The sequence below is a fragment of the Babylonia areolata genome, chromosome 10 (assembly GCF_041734735.1).
Source record: "Babylonia areolata isolate BAREFJ2019XMU chromosome 10, ASM4173473v1, whole genome shotgun sequence".
Classification (NCBI taxonomy): Eukaryota; Metazoa; Mollusca; class Gastropoda; order Neogastropoda; family Buccinidae; genus Babylonia; species Babylonia areolata.
In genome coordinates, this window is record NC_134885.1 from 34,278,715 (window position 1) to 34,295,119 (window position 16,405).

A 16,405-nucleotide genomic window follows, 5' to 3' on the forward strand; every position below is an offset into this window, starting at 1 on the left:
TTCATACTGGAAAGGGATCAGCTGTTGAGAATTAATCAGGAGGGGAAAAGGTGAGTCTTCAGACTGGATTTGAAAGATTGCAGCGAAGATGAGTGACGGAGAGGCTGAGAAATTTGATTTCCAAAGAAAGGGCGCTTGGAATGAAAAACTGCGTTGGCCATACGTTTTGGTTCGAGCAGGGGGGGTCCCAAGAATACGGGTGTCAGAAGAAGAGCATTTAGAGAAAACGTAGGGGCGGAACAACCACGATTTCTCGCAATTCCGATATTGAGAGAAATCCTGGAACTGCGAGAAATCGTACTTTGAGAGAAATCGTGGTCTTACAACCCCACTCCTGTTGGGGCTCAATCCAGCGTCCCACCCATTATCATTCTGTTACACTAACCACTTCGCCATGGCGTTCGGCTGATACACTTGTGTTATGTTTGGTATATGCAAAGATCTAGTAAGCAGGGGCAATCTCAACTTTGAATGATTACATAATATATGGAGTTATGGGGCTGCACGTGAGGGGGACTGGTTTGTCTGATTTAACCAACCATGTGTATGTGTGTGTGTGTGTGTGTGTGTGTGTGTGTGTGTGTGTGTGTGTTTGTGTGTGTGTGTGTGTGTGTGTGTGTGTACTGTCAGGAAGTATCAAATATGGTTCCTGTTGCAGTGAAACAAGTTGGCCAGACTACTCCCTTTCTCACTGCTACTCCCTTTCTCACCACAGGCATACAGATTTCTGTCACCCACCCCTCATCCCCTCATCCCCCCTCTCTCTTCCTCTCTCTTGAAGGTCAATAATTAATCTAAACCAGATTTTGAAATAATTGATATTGATATGATTTATGATCCATTACTACTCCCTTTCTCACCACAGGCATATAGATTTCTCTGTCACCCACCCTCATCCCCCTCAGCCTCCCTCTCTCTCCCTCTCTCTTGTAGAAGTCAATACGAAATATAAAATGGATTTTGAAATAATTGATGTTGATGTAATTGATGCTTGGTGATGTTCAAATGACGTTATAAGAGGGTGTGTATCTTGTATGAAGAAATATCTGATCAGAAGCTACGCCGTGAGGGATGGTTTGAAGAGGGACGCGGGTGAAACATGAGCTGGATAAAGTATGTGTTGATTGAGAAAGCGTCGTTGAACGTTAGATAAGACAACTAGGATTATAACATATGTGCACGGGCCAGACCATATAGGTATGTTAAGAAGAAAAAAAAGTGTTCATTAGGTTAATATAGTATCAGTAATCAAAAATGAAATCTGGGAACGAATGTCTGAATTGAATATCTTTTTAAAGACTCGGACCAGAATGACATGGAAGTGGGTAACGTAGTTCTTCCAACAAACCCTGTATAGTTTTACTGTTTAAGAATTCGACATTATTTCGGTAACAATGATTATCACCCCATGCTTTCTCGCTAACCCTTGTTTTTCCACATGCATGGGGGTAGCGCAGAGGGAAAGAGCATGGGGTTGCGAGGAAACATGGTTGTTCTCCTGCTACATAATCTTGGAATAGCTCTTCGCCACTGGATGACTGATTTTTTGTTGTAGATGGCAGATTCGGAAGATCATATTCGGTCAAGTGACATACTCAATGTATACAGAGGTTACGTTACTGCTGATTTGGTGAATTTATCTTTTGTTTTCATACTTTTAATATGGATATGCATCTTAGCTTTATTTTTTCAAGATGTAGACTTGATATTTCGAAAATGAATACCTACATGAACCGTTAAGAAAATGTACACAGCTCTGATCTGTTGTGCCTGCTGTGTAAAGAACTAGCTGAGGATGAAGTACTTAGTGATATGAAATGTCCCGCTTCAAGTAATACATTTTGATTTCCAAAAAATGTCCCACTTCGGAAAATCTCCATGTAGAATTTATCTAGAAGAAATAGGCCACCATACATATCCAGTAGCTGTTTTTCTTTTTGTGTGTGTGTGTTTCTAATTTGATGTACAGATGGCATCCATGCATGGTGGTATTGTATGCAATCTGGCACTATGTTAATTCAAAGCTTTTTTAGTTGAGAGAAACAGCATCATAGTAATTTCCTACTCCAATTCTGTTGGCATTGTGTTATCGCCCCTTGCTCATATGGAGCGAGAACGTTAACGAATAAACTCTCTCTCTCTCTCTCTCTCTCTCTCTCTCTCTCTCTCTCTCTCTCTCTCTCTCTTACACTATACAACCCCCCCTCCCCCTGTTTTACCATGGCGATGTTATATGTGTTAAACAACAGAGCTAGCTCCTGGCCAGACGTGCAGTACTGGAAACGAGTGCGGACTCCACTCCGAATGCAATGCTAGCTCCAAGAAGTGCACATGCGCTACAGACTTTTTTTCCAAAGATGGGCAGCGCTGTGGTAAGTTGACCTAGACTTCAGCCACAAGGAATGTATCGAAAGTTTGCTGCGATAACATCACTTGGAGAGAGAAAAAAAATCGAAGTTTCTCTCTCCCGGGCCTTTTCACAAATTGCGACAATGTTAAGGCGCTTTTTTTTCCAGTTCATTTATTTTCTCGTTTGATGTGACGTCCGAAACTGAGAGAATTCTTCCCATGTTCATACAGCTTCTCCTGAAGTTCATTTTTTGCATCTGCGCACATCCCTTTTTGTTTTGTTGGCGATCTTAGATTTGATATCTGTCCACAAGCATATTTTGAAATTCTTCCATGTAATGTGTGTGTGTGTGTGTGTGTGTGTGTGTGTGTGTGTGTGTGTGTGTGTGTGTGTGTGTGTTTAAGAGAGAGAGGCTGAAAGGCGAAATGGAACTGACGGGTAGGCGAAACGGGACAGTGTGAACCTCTGCACAGTTCCATGAGGGTGGCGGTGCGGTCAAATAGTAGGCAAATTGGAAACAGGCGAAATTGACCCGTTTCCTGGAAATTCAGATATTTACGAGTCAGTCAGTGTCGATGTTGCGTCTGTCAAGTCGCTCAACATCAGTTGAGAAACCATACCCCCATCAACACATCTTCTTCGGCCATCACCCACCACCATCTCCCTCTTTGTGTGCGCATTGGGGAGTGGAGTGGGTTGTGTCTTTGTGAGAACATCAGTATTTTAGTGGCTTGAATGGACAATCAGAAGTGGTCACAATCTCAAGTTTTCTTTTAAACGTGGTTTATTTAAATGAGTAAAATTATGTGACATGGCAAAATCACAAACCACACACACACACACACACACACACACACACACAAATGCATATAAAATGCAGACGCACACATGGATACACGCACACACACACACACACACACACACACACACACACACGCATGCACGCGCGCACACACACACACACACACACACACACACACACACACACACAAATGGCTCTAATGTGGCTACATTGTGTTGCAGGTAAAAAAGTGGACGCGGATTGTACTTTAGACAGCGACTGTGTGGCGAATGCTGAATGCGACAGCTCGAAATGCAAGTGCAAGAAAAACTTCTCGGAGGATGGGGACAAATTCTGCTGTAAGTATCATGCGTTTGCCAATTCGTGTGTGAGAGAATGTTTGTGTAGGAGATGTATTTGTGTGTATTTTACGTGTGTGTAGGGGGGCTGGAGGTGTGTGTGTGTGTGTGTGTGTGTGTGTGTGTGTGTGTGTGTGTGTGGTCGTGGTTTTGTGTGTGTACGTGTGCTTCGTGTGTGTGTGTGTGTGTGTGTGTGGAGGGGGTAGGAGAATGCGTGAGGCAGTGAACATAACCGCAAATAAAATGCGCGGAATCTTTTCTTTCTTTTTTTTTTTTTTTTTTTCTTTTCTTTTCAGATTAAAACCCCAACATACACAGATTCTAGCAACATTTCAGAAGCTACAACACTACTGGCAATATCTGCAGGTGACACAGAAAGGGACTTTACTCAGTGAATCCACTTTTTTTTTTTACACCCCACACACTCCAATCCCTACCAATCGTACAAACAGTTCCTTTACAACATGGAAAATCTGGGCTAGAGCTTACCTCTTTTTTGTTGCTCTCATTGTTTCTGGATCTCTTGTATTGAAACCTGATCAGATGGATGTGGGTTTTTCATACGTTGGGTTAGTGGGTGGAGTCGTAAATGTACAAGCTTTATTTATATATCTTCAGGCAAAGAATGGATGACTTTTTTCGACTGGACATGTCCGGTAAATTAAATCCCAGTGATCATTTCTGAAATCATCGTTCATTCAAATCACTTCTACCGCCATAACCTTATTTAACTCAGACATGGTGTGGTAAAAACGGTCATGCACGTAAAAGCCCGCTCGTGTACATAGGAGTGAACGTGGGAGTTGCAGCCCATGAATGAAGACGACGACGACGAAGGGACACAATCGGGGCGATATGATGTTCTGAATTCAGTCTGTTTCAAACTCTGTGTGCTTTCCTATATGTGACAGTTTTGCTGTTGGACATTCGTGTAGTTGGGCAGCCTTGATATGGCCCTGTGCTGACTTTAAGCAATAAGAAAAATTATAAGAATAAATCATGTTTGATTTTTGTTGTTGTTGTTATCATTGCTGTTGTTATTGTCATTCTTTAATTTTTTTCGTTTCTTTATTTTTCTTTGTTATTGCTGCTGTTTTCCTAGTTATTATATTGCTCATGCAAGCAGCTATGCAAAAAGATGAGTGCTGATGAATAAAAAAAAAAATCATTTATGTTAAAAGGAAAACTTTTTTTAAGAAATTTAACTCGGATAATAATCTACAAATTCAATACGAATTTTGTAAAGTCTAGACTTGGTATAACTGATTTGAAAAAAAGTATAAACCATATGGGACTTGTCCTTTCTGTACACAAACACAGGATGAACGACATTTTTCTGCTACAGTGCGATGTTTATAGACCTTTAAACGATTTTTTTTTCCTTAACACAGGCATATAAGTAGCTATCATCATGGCAGTTTTGTTAGAAAACAAAGAGAACGACGTAGACATTCTACTACGTACATATTGATACACACTTTGATTTCAACAACAGTGCAATAATGCAAATTTGGTATTATATCATTTGTTTACTCGTTGTGTTTTATTTCTGCAGTCATGGGAGTGCCCATGAATCTCAGGTGTTTACAGGCCAGAGATATTGGATTCTTTGAGAATGTGATCCTTGAGTCCTTGTCCCTGTTTACGTTTCATGTTGTCTCTTCCTTTCTCTTTAGTTTTCTTCCTGGGAACACACGCTGATCCCATTCCCCGAACATCCTGTGTATCAGCCTTCACGTTGAAAACCCTTTACCCAAACATCCAATGTTGATAATCTTTACGATGAAAACCCCTTTCCCCATACATCCTGTGTTTAATTCCTTCTCGTAAAAAAAAAAAAAAAAAATCTTTCCCCAAACATCCTTTGTTTAATTCCTTCGCGATAAAAAAAATAACCTCTTTCCCAAAAATATCCTGTGTTTACAGCCTTCACAATAAAACGCCATTTCACAAAACACGGTGTTTACAGCCTACACAATCAAAATAAAACATTCCCCAACACATCCTGTGTTCACAGCTTACACATCCCCCCATACCCACACACCCACAATACGCACATGCTCACGCACACACACGTCATTACACTTGGTAGAGCAGATGAAGTGTGTGTGTGTGTGTGTGTGTGTGTGTGTGTGTGTGTGTGTGTGTGTGTGTGTTTGTAGTTGTGTGTGTGTGTTTGTGTTCGTGTTTGTGCGTGCGCGCGCGCGTGTGTGTGTGTGTGTGTGTAGTTTTGTGCCTCTGCCTCTCTCCCTCTCCATATTTGATGTCTCAATGCAGATTACCTTTGGCTTACTGCCGAAAAACCCTTCTTCCAACTACCGCAGTATGTATATGTCCCCATGTCTAAATGCATTAAAGTTTCATTTAATTATTCTCTCTCTCTCTCTCTCTCTCTCTCTCTCTCTCTCTCTCTCTCTCTCTCTCTCTCTCTCTCTCTCTCGCTTTATTGACATGCTGTAACCATTGTATTTCATGAACAGTGGCCAACGTCGATGGAACTTGCAATACAGAAGCTGACTGCATTGCACACACAACTTGCACTGCTACAAAGTGTGCGTGCGCGGCCAATTTCGTGCCAAATGCCGACAAGAGCAAGTGTCGTAAGTACTTTCAGTTTGAAATGTCATGATATCCTCCCCGTCTGAAGCACACGCACACACACACACACAGCAACCCCCATGTGAAATACATAGTATCCTTCCCATTGATAATCCCACAAAGTGGGCTGTCCATGAATGTTTCAATCCTGTATCATACATTCCACGCCTCCCCCCCCCTCTCTCTCTCTCTCTCTCTCTCTCTCTGTCTCTCTCTCTCTCTCTCTCTCTCTCTCTCTCTCTCTTCATAGCGCCTCAACGTGAAATTACGGTATTCCTTTTCATTTGCTTCAATCGAACTTCGTCGGTTCTTCATTGATTGAAGAAAATAGCTCTCTCTCTCTCTCTCTCTCTCTCTCTCTCTCTCTCTCTCTCTCTCTCTCTCTCTCTCTCCCTTTTTTTTTTTTTTTTTTTATTTTATTTACTATTCATTTTGTTGTTAATGATGTAGACAAGAAGGTTTGTAGGTAAGTAGGTGTTTTGATGGATGGATGGATGGATGGATGGTTATAGAGAATCGCTCAACATTTGGTGTCAACAGCATATTTGCTTTGATTTGTGTGTTGATTCACCAGAACATGCTGATGGAGTATTGGGTGGGGGGTGGGGTTTTGGGAGCTGAGTCTGAGAGAGAGATCGTGCACCATTGTGAAATTCAGTGCTGTCTGTGGCGTTAATCAATAAAATGATATGTTTCAGCAGATATGTTTGGAAGGCCAAGCACATGTTCACGCATATTCATAAGTCATAGCACATAATCGTGAATAGTACACAATCAAAAATACTACTAACAAATTCTGAAAATATCAAAACTAACTCAGTCACAAATAATCATTTTAGTTCATACTGGAAAGGGATCAGCTGTTGAGAATTAATCAGGAGGGAAAAAGGTGAGTCTTCAGACTGGATTTGAAAGATTGCAGCGAAGATGAGTGACGGGGAGGCTGAGGAATTTGATTTCCAAACAAAGGGCGCTTGGAATGAAAAATTGCGTTGGCCATACGTTTTGGTTCGAGCAGGGGGGGGTCCTAAGAATACGGGTGTCAGAAGAAGAGCATTTAGAGAAAACTTAGAGGGGGAACAACCACGATTTCTCGCAATTCCGATATTGAGAGAAATCGTGGAACTGCGAGAAATCGTACTTTGAGAGAAATCGTGGAATTGTGAGAAATCGTGGTCTTTTTACCCCACTCCTGTTGGGGCTCAATCCAGCGTCCCACCCATTATCACTTGTGTTATGTTTGGTATATGCAAAGATCTAGTAAGCAGGGCCAATCTCAACTTTGAATGATTACATAATATATGGAGTTATGGGGCTGCACGTGAGGGGGACTGGTTTGTCTGATTTAACCAACCATGTGTATGTGTGTGTGTGTGTGTGTGTGTGTGTGTACTGTCAGGAAGTATCAAATATGGTTCCTGTTGCAGTGAAACAAGTTGGCCAGACTACTCCCTTTCTCACCACAGGCATACAGATTTCTGTCACCCACCCCTCATCCCCTCAGCCCCCCTCTCTCTCCCTCTCTCTTGAAGGTCAATAATTAATCTAAACCAGATTTTGAAATAATTGATATTGATATGATTTATGATCCATTACTACTCCCTTTCTCACCACAGGCATATAGATTTCTGTCACCCACCCTCATCCTCCTCAGCCTCCCTCTCTCTCCCTCTCTCTTGTAGAAGTCAATAAGAAATATAAAATGGATTTTGAAATAATTAATGTGGATGTAATTGATGCTTAGTGATGTTCAAATGACGTTATAAGAGAGTGTGTATCTTGTATGAAGAAATATCTGATCAGAAGCTACGCCGTGAGGGATGGTTTGAAGAGGGACGCGGGTAAAACATGAGCTGGATAAAGTATGTGTTGATTGAGAAAGCGTCGTTGAACGTTAGATAAGACAACTAGGATTATAACCTATGTGTACGGGCCAGACCATATAGGTATGTTAAGAAGAAAAAAAGTGTTCATTAGGTTAATATAGTATCAGTAATCAAAAATGAAATCTGGGAACGAATGTCTGAATTGAATATCTTTTTAAAGACTCGGACCAGAATGACATGGAAGTGGGTAACGTAGTTCTTCCAACCAACCCTGTATTGTTTTACTGATTAAGAATTCGACATTATTTTGGTAACAATGATTATCACCCCATGCTTTCTCACTAACCCTTGTTTTTCCACATGCATGGGGGTAGCGCAGAGGGAAAGAGCATGGGGTTGCGAGAAAACATGGTTGTTCCCCTGCTACATAATCTTGGAATAGCTCTTCGCCAAGGGATGACTGATTTTTTGTTGTAGATGGCAGATTCGGAAGATCATATTCGGTCAAGTGACAGATTCAATGTATACAGAGGTTACGTTACTGCTGATTTGGTGAATTTATCTTTTGTTTTCATACTTTTAATATGGATATGCATCTTAGCTTTATTTTTTTCAAGATGTAGACTTGATATTTCGAAAATGAATACCTACATGAACCGTTATGAAAATGTACATAGTTCTGATCTGTTGTGCCTGCTGTGTAAAGAACTAGCTGAGGATGAAGTACTTAGTGATATGAAATGTTCCGCTTCAAGTAATACATTTTGATTTCCAAAAAATGCCCCACTTCGGAAAATCTCCATGTAGAATTTATCTAGAAGAAATAGGCCACCATACATATCCAGTAGCTGTTTTTCTTTTTGTGTGTGTGTGTTTCTAATTTGATGTACAGATGGCATCCATGCATGGTGGTATTGTATGCAATCTGGCACTATGTTAATTCAAAGCTTTTTTAGTTGAGAGAAACAGCATCATAGTAATTTCCTACTCTAATTCTGTTGGCATTGTGTTATCGCCCCTTGCTCATATGGAGCGAGAACGTTAACGAATAAACTCTCTCTCTCTCTCTCTCTCTCTCTCTCTCTCTCTCTCTCTCTTACACTATACAACCCCCCCTCCCCCTGTTTTACCATGGCGATGTTATATGTGTTAAACAACAGAGCTAGCTCCTGGCCAGACGTGCAGTACTGGAACCGAGTGCGGACTCCACTCCGAATGCAATGCTAGCTCCAAGAAGTGCACATGCGCTACAGACTTTTTTTCCAAAGATGGGCAGCGCTGTGGTAAGTTGACCTAGACTTCAGCCACAAGGAATGTATCGAAAGTTTGCTGCGATAACATCACTTGGAGAGAGAAAAAAAAATCGAAGTTTCTCTCTCCCCGGCCTTTTTACAAATTGCGACAATGTTAAGGCGCTTTTTTTCCAGTTCATTTATTTTTTCGTTTGATGTGACGTCCGAAACTGAGAGAATTCTTCCCATGTTCATACAGCTTCTCCTGAAGTTCATTTTTTGCATCTGCGCACATCCCTTTTTGTTTTGTTGGCGATCTTAGATTTGATATCTGTCCACAAGCATATTTTGAAATTCTTCCATGTAATGTGTGTGTGTGTGTGTGTGTGTGTGTGTGTGTGTGTGTGTTTAAGAGAGAGAGGTTGAAAGGCGAAATGGAACTGGCGGGTAGGCGAAACGGGACAGCGTGAACCTCTCCACATTTCCATGAGGGTGGCGGTGCTGTCAAATAGTAGGCAAATTGAAAACAGGCGAAATTGACCCGTTTCCGGGAAATTCAGATATTTACGAGTCAGTCAGTGTCGATGTTGCGTCTGTCAAGTCGCTCAACATCAGTTGAGAAACCCTACCCCCATCAACCCCTCTTCTTCAGCCATCACCCACCACCATCTCCCTCTTTGTGTGCGCATTGGGGAGTGGAGTGGGTTGTGTCTTTGTGAGAACATCAGTATTTTAGTGGCTTGAATGGAGAATGAGAAGTGGTAACAATCTCAAGTTTTCTTTTAAACGTGGTTTATTAAAATGAGTAAAATTATGTGACATGGCAAAATCACAAACCACACACACACACACACACACACACACACACAAATGCACATAAAACGCAGACGCACACATGGATACACACACACACACACACACACACACACACACACACACACACACACACACACACACACACATGGCTCTAATGTGACTACATTGTGTTACAGGTAAAAAAGTGGACGCGACTTGTAGTGCAGACAGCGACTGTGTGGCGAATGCTGAATGCGACAGCTCTAAATGCAAGTGCAAGAAAAACTTTTCGGAGGATGGGGACAAATTCTGCTGTAAGTATCATGCGTTTGCCAATTCGTGTGTGAGAGAATGTTTCATAGGTGATGTATTTGTGTGCATTTTACGTGTGCGTAGGGCGGCTACAGGTGTGTGTGTGTGTCTGTGTGTGAGCGCGCGTGTACGTGTGTATGTGTACGTGCGTGTGTGTGTGTGTGTGTGGTTGTGGTTTTGTGTGCTTGGTATGTATATATATATATATATATATATATATATATATATGTGTGTGTGTGTGTGTGTGTGTGTGTGTGTGTGTGTGTGTGTGTGCGCGCGCGCATTGAGAGGGTTGGAGAATGCGTGAGGCAGTGAACATAACTGCAAATAAAATGCGCGAAATATTTCCCTTTTTTTTCTTTCTTTTTTTTTCTTTTCTTTTTTTTCAGATTAAAACCCCAACATACACAGATTCTAGCAACATTTCAGAAGCTACAACACTACTGGCAATATCTGCAGGTGACACAGAAAGGGACATGTCCGGTAAATTAAATCCCAGTGATCATTTCTGAAATCATCGTTCATTCAAATCACTTCTACCGCCATAACCTTATTTAACTCAGACATGGTGTGGTAAAAACGGTCATGCACGTAAAAGCCCGCTCGTGTACATAGGAGTGAACGTGGGAGTTGCAGCCCATGAATGAAGACGACGACGACGAAGGGACACAATCGGGGCTATATGATGTTCTGAATTCAGTCTGTTTCAAACTCTGTGTGCTTTCCTATATGTGACAGTTTTGCTGTTGGACATTCGTGTAGTTGGGCAGCCTTGATATGGCCCTGTGCTGACATTAAGCAATAAGAAGAAGAATAAGAATAAATCATATTTGATTGTTGTTTTTGTTATCATTACTGTTATTATCATTCTTTAATTTTTTGTTGTTGTTGTTTATTTATTATTTTTTTTATTGCTGCTGTTTTCCTAGTTATTATATTGCTCATGCAAGCAGCTATGCAAAAAGATGAGTGCTGATGAATAAAAAAAAAAATCATTTATGTTAAAAGGAAAACTTTTTTTTTAATTTAAGAAATTTAACTCGGATAATAATCTACAAATTCAATACGAATTTTGTAAAGTCTAGACTTGGTATCACTGATTTGAAAAAAAAGTATAAACCATATGGGACTTGTCCTTTCTGTAAACAAATACAGGATGAACGTCATTTTTCTGCTACAATGCCATGTTTACAGACCTTTAAACGATTTTTTTTCCTTAACACAGGCGTATAAGTAGCTATCATCATGGTACTTTTGTTAGAAAACGATGAGAACGACGTAGACATTCCACTACGTACATATTGATACACACTTTGATTTAAACAACAGTGCAATGTTGCAAATTTAGTATTATATCATTTGTTTACTCGTTGTGTTTTATTTCTGCAGTCATGTGAGTGCCCATGGATCTCAGGTGTTTACAGGCCAGAGATATTGGATTCTTTGAGAATGTGATCCTTGAGTCCTTGTCCCTGTTTACGTTTCATGTTGTCTCTTCCTTTCTCTTTAGTTTTATTCCTGGGAACACACGCTGATCCCATTCCCCGAACATCCTGTGTAACAGCCTTCACGTTGAAAACCCTTTTCCCCAAACATCCAATGTTGATAATCTTTACGATGAAAACCCCTTTCCCCCAAAATACCCAGTGTTTGCAGCCTTCACAATAAAAACCCTTTCCTCATGCATCCTGTGTTTAATTCATTCTCGTAAAAAAAACTCTTTCCCCAAACATTCTGTGTTTAATTCCTTCGCGATAAAAAAAAAACCTCTTTCCCAAAAATATCCTGTGTTTACAGCCTTCACAATAAAACGCCATTTCACAAAACACGGTGTTTACAGCCTACACAATCAAAATAAAACATTCCCCAACACATCCTGTGTCCACAGCTTACACAATGCAAAACCGTTCCCCAAAAACTTCATGTGTTTACAGCTGTTACAGTTAAAACCCATTCCCCAAAACATCATGTGTTTACAGCCTTTAGGTCATCTGCCAATTACTTCTTGGTTGAGCTCACACAGTTAAAAACAATGTTTCTCCAGAACATCCTGTATTGTGTTTGCAGCCTAGCTTTAAAAACCCGTTCTGCCAGAACATCCTGTGTTTCCAGCCTTCACAGTAAAAACCCATTCCCAGAACATCCTGTGTTTCCAGCCTTCACAGTAAAAACCTATTCCCAGAACATCCTGTGTTTGTTTCAGCCGGAGCCACAGCCGTCATGGCCTCTCTGATGCTGATGCTGGCTGCTGTCCTGCCTTCCTTCTGGATGTGAACGGGCAGCCCCTCTGTCTGAGTGTGTAACAGTGAAAACTGTACACAGCATTCAATTTTTACACATGTTTTCTTTGTTGTTTGTTTTTGTGCAGTTTTACAAGAAATTTGTGAAAATTGAACTTTTTTTCATTTTCAACTTTTTTTTTTTTTATCAAATCATGCGGCGTACCTGATACTAGCCATCATCTTCAGGTGAATTGTTTAGAAGTAATTCTGATCACTTTTTCCTCAATATAACAGCCCGTCTGTGATCAGTTTCTTTCTTTGAAGGGTGACACCAACCAACACGAAAAACAAAACATACAAAACCAAGAAAACAAAAACAAAACAAAAGCCTTTAAACAGCTTCACAGATTTACTGGACTCATGGTGTGCTACAGCGTATCCCTGCTGAACAGTTTTCACTTACACTCTTTGGTGATCTTTTGTGATGATTTCTCCCTGTCTGCTTACAAACGCTTAGTTTCCATGTGGCACTGCTTTCTTGTGTGATATTTCTCCCGCTTTGTCCAGGGTTTTTTTGTTTTTTGGGTTTGGTTTTTTTGTTTGTTTATTTTTTTAACGACATCCTTGCTTGATATTGACAGCATTCCATGTTTTCTTTTTCTTTTATTTTCTATTTCGGGGGGAAAAAAAGTGGACTGACCTGTGTGTCGGATTTATGTGAAGATCAGACTCTACTCTTTTCTTTTTTTTCTGTTTTTTCTGTTGTTGTTTTTTTTCGTCCAAAGCAGATGTGGTATAGCATATATGGATCAGTCCACACGCTTTTACACCTCCTCGAAATTCAAACTGAAACATCATTTCGAGTCCATGTTGCTAATTCATGACTCCAGATTGATTTCTTGATAAAAAAAAAAAAAAAGCGAAGAAGTGTTTCATGCTGACTTCCATGTGTGTTCCAGAAATGAACCTTCTATTTTTGTTAGCCGTCCAAGACCAACAGTATATGTTGTTTATGCAGAAGAGAATTTTGGATTGTCAATACCAAGCCCATAGTAATGGCTATTTTGAGTCACTTGTTTACTGCAACGCATAATTATATATCCTTGATAAGAAATGAAAAGTTTTTGATTAACAAGATATGCACATGTATCTCAGTACATCCTCTCTCTCTCTGTCTCTCTCTCTCTCTCGGTTGCTTCACCTCTTTCTCTCCCTTTAGGAGGACACACAAACTGATCGTGCTCATTGCATCAGCTGCCAGATGCCTTCTTTCTTTTTTTTTCTTATTTCTTCTTCTTTTGGATTCTTCTGTTGCTCTATTTTTGTTCAACTTCCTACCACTTACATTTCGTTGGTGCTTGTGTGTGCCCGTTCGAATTGTAAGGCTTGGCCGCTTCTTTAGAATTACTTAATTTCAGCTCTCTCTCTCTCTCTCTCTCTTCATCACTCTGCCCCTTCCATTGTCTGATCTCTTCCACCTCTCCTGCATCCAGTTCATTCTCTCCTCACCCTCCTCCGCGACCCCCCTCTCCTACCTTCCCCCCTCGCCTCACTACTTGTTCTGTCTGTCGACTGACAGTGATCCACTGGGTCTCGCGCCAGTGGGGAAAGAGGACCTCGGTTTGGGTGTCCCCCTCCGTTTATCTCGTGACCTTGTTCTGTTTCCCTCTTGGAAAGGATCCTCCATCCTTTCCCCCAAGGCATCAAATGCTGGTTGGCCACAGTCTGGAGCTCTCCTCCCGGTACAGTTGACGGCTCGGTGTTGTGAGTCTCCTGTCGGTGGGAGTGTGACAGTGTGGATCAATCGTATGATGCGCTGCAAGTAGTGTTCCTACCCGTGCTTTGCCTTTGTAATGTTTTGAAGATTTTTATCAGGGAGGGTGGGCGAGGGGGCGGGGGAGGGGGTTGGTTGGGTTGCCATACTGGCTATGATTTTCCTCTGGTTGACAAGCCTTTCAGCATATCTAATTCCAAGTGTGTGCCATAATAACGCCTTTGCTATTTTTATTGTATTTTTTACATTAAAAGTTCGCAAAAAGACTGGTGTTGTGTGTATTGAATGTGTGTGTCTGTGTGTGTGTGTGTGTGTGTGTGTGTGACACAAAGAATTATTCTGAACGGTATTTTCCGGGAACTTAAAAAAACGAGAGGCAAGGCCTTCAAGACTCACTTGTGATACACTTTTTTTTTTAATCTAATCGTTAAAATGTATTAAAAAAATTAAAAATTAAAAATTAAAAAAAGCCCTGAAGGCAGATTCGAACCCCGCGTGTTCGGGTGAGAAAAAACTGCCTTACTCAATACACTATCGTGGCTCCTTAACTGACTTTAAAAATTTTAACATTTAAACATGCTTTTTTAAGGGCGATAAATCGATTGCGGTATTCGCAGTGAGAACGCTGATTAAATCATATTCTGGTGTATCTATGGCATTCAAAAAAAATCTTTAAGGGCAATTAAGAATTATTTTTAAGTCCGCGGTAAAGGAGACATGGCTATCGCCGCAATCACACTGCAACATTTATCCGTTTTCTCTGGATCTAGATGGATGTACAAGTTTAGTTACACTCGCTGGGAATGTACGATACGGTCGATTCAATTTCTCTTTTATGTTCATTTTAGTTTTATAGTGTTAAAGTAGATATGTAAATTAAGTATTCTGTTGAACTAATAACATGTAGAGCCAAGTACAAGTACTTCTAAACGTCGTATGAAGTGAAAAGGTCTTAATTTTGAGAAAAGTCAAGACTGGACATTTTTACGTTTCATCAAGGGTATTAACTCTCATGGTTTATTATTTTTAACTGTGAATTCCGACTGATTTTGCTAATATTTTCATGGCAGTTTGGGCCATAATCCGGTAAGTGATAAGGCGTTCACAAATCTTTCTCTGAATAAATATTTAACGGTCTCCTTTTCCAACTTTCCATCACATGTTATCGTGCATTGTTGATTGAGTATAGATTGAACGGGCAGGTCAACTACTTGAAACAAAATGGCGTCCTTCGCGTTCACGAGGAATATGAGCACGCGCTTTGAATATGTATAAATATGTGTACGCAACTGATTTTTGCCCAAGACTTTCAGGGCTCAGCCAATGGATCAATAAACTCCACTCATTGTATTGATTTTATTGTTTTCCGAAAAAGACCACTTGGGTGAATGAACATAGTGAATGCCCTGTACACTGAGAGTAAAACACACAAGCTTTTTATGTATTGAGTACAATTTCAAAATGTAATGTTTAAGATGAGAAAGATCAGTTAGCAAATTAACCCCCCTAGTATTAATTACAGATTAATTTCCCTTTTTTACTAGCTGCACCAAAGACATGCACCAGAAATATAACTTCCATGTTTAGCAAACGAAGTTCCTGTTTGAACAAAAAATGATAAAAATGACTGCTCTTGATGCTGTGTCAGAATATCAGATCAAAGTGCCAAGTTTAGAAAATAAAAAATATATAAATATAACAGTAAATTCATTTTGCATATAATTTGGCTTCTTTTTTATTTTTTGTGCCCATCCCAGAGGTGCGATATTGTTTTAAACAAGATGACTGGAAAGAACTGAATTTTTCCTCTTTGTATGCCAAATTTGGTGTCAACTGACAAAGTATTTGTAGAGAAAATGGCAATGTTAAAGTTTACCACACACACACACACACACACAGACAACCGAACACCGGGTTAAAACATACTCACTTTGTCTTTTGAGGACTATGACTCTAAAACTTGGAGGCAGGACTGCGCTGGCTCTTCATGCTGCTGCCTTGGGGGCTACTTGGCCGACTGTCCTAAAACACTCTTGGCCTAGAGAGTGTGGATGTCACTTGGGCAATACACTGTTCACTATAATCAAATTCTATCCCAGATAGTCGGGACAACAATTCCCTTCTCTGCTGTTCGATGGTGATTGTCGGACACGACT

At 40.5% G+C, this 16,405-nt stretch overlaps 1 protein-coding gene across 2 annotated transcripts in view; it reads left to right on the forward strand.

Moving 5' to 3' along the window:
* LOC143286958 (uncharacterized) overlaps nucleotides 1-14,515 on the forward strand; it is a 101,088-nt gene extending 86,573 nt beyond the window's left edge. For both annotated transcript variants that reach the window (XM_076594931.1, XM_076594933.1), the window contains 6 exons: nucleotides 2,250-2,372; nucleotides 3,374-3,490; nucleotides 5,971-6,090; nucleotides 9,075-9,197; nucleotides 10,139-10,255; nucleotides 12,457-14,515. In XM_076594931.1, coding sequence (XP_076451046.1) covers nucleotides 2,250-2,372; nucleotides 3,374-3,490; nucleotides 5,971-6,090; nucleotides 9,075-9,197; nucleotides 10,139-10,255; nucleotides 12,457-12,527 — 671 coding nt within the window. In that variant the 3' untranslated portion in view covers nucleotides 12,528-14,515. The remainder of the gene's footprint in view (nucleotides 1-2,249; nucleotides 2,373-3,373; nucleotides 3,491-5,970; nucleotides 6,091-9,074; nucleotides 9,198-10,138; nucleotides 10,256-12,456) is intronic.
* Nucleotides 14,516-16,405: the final 1,890 nt, after the last annotated feature.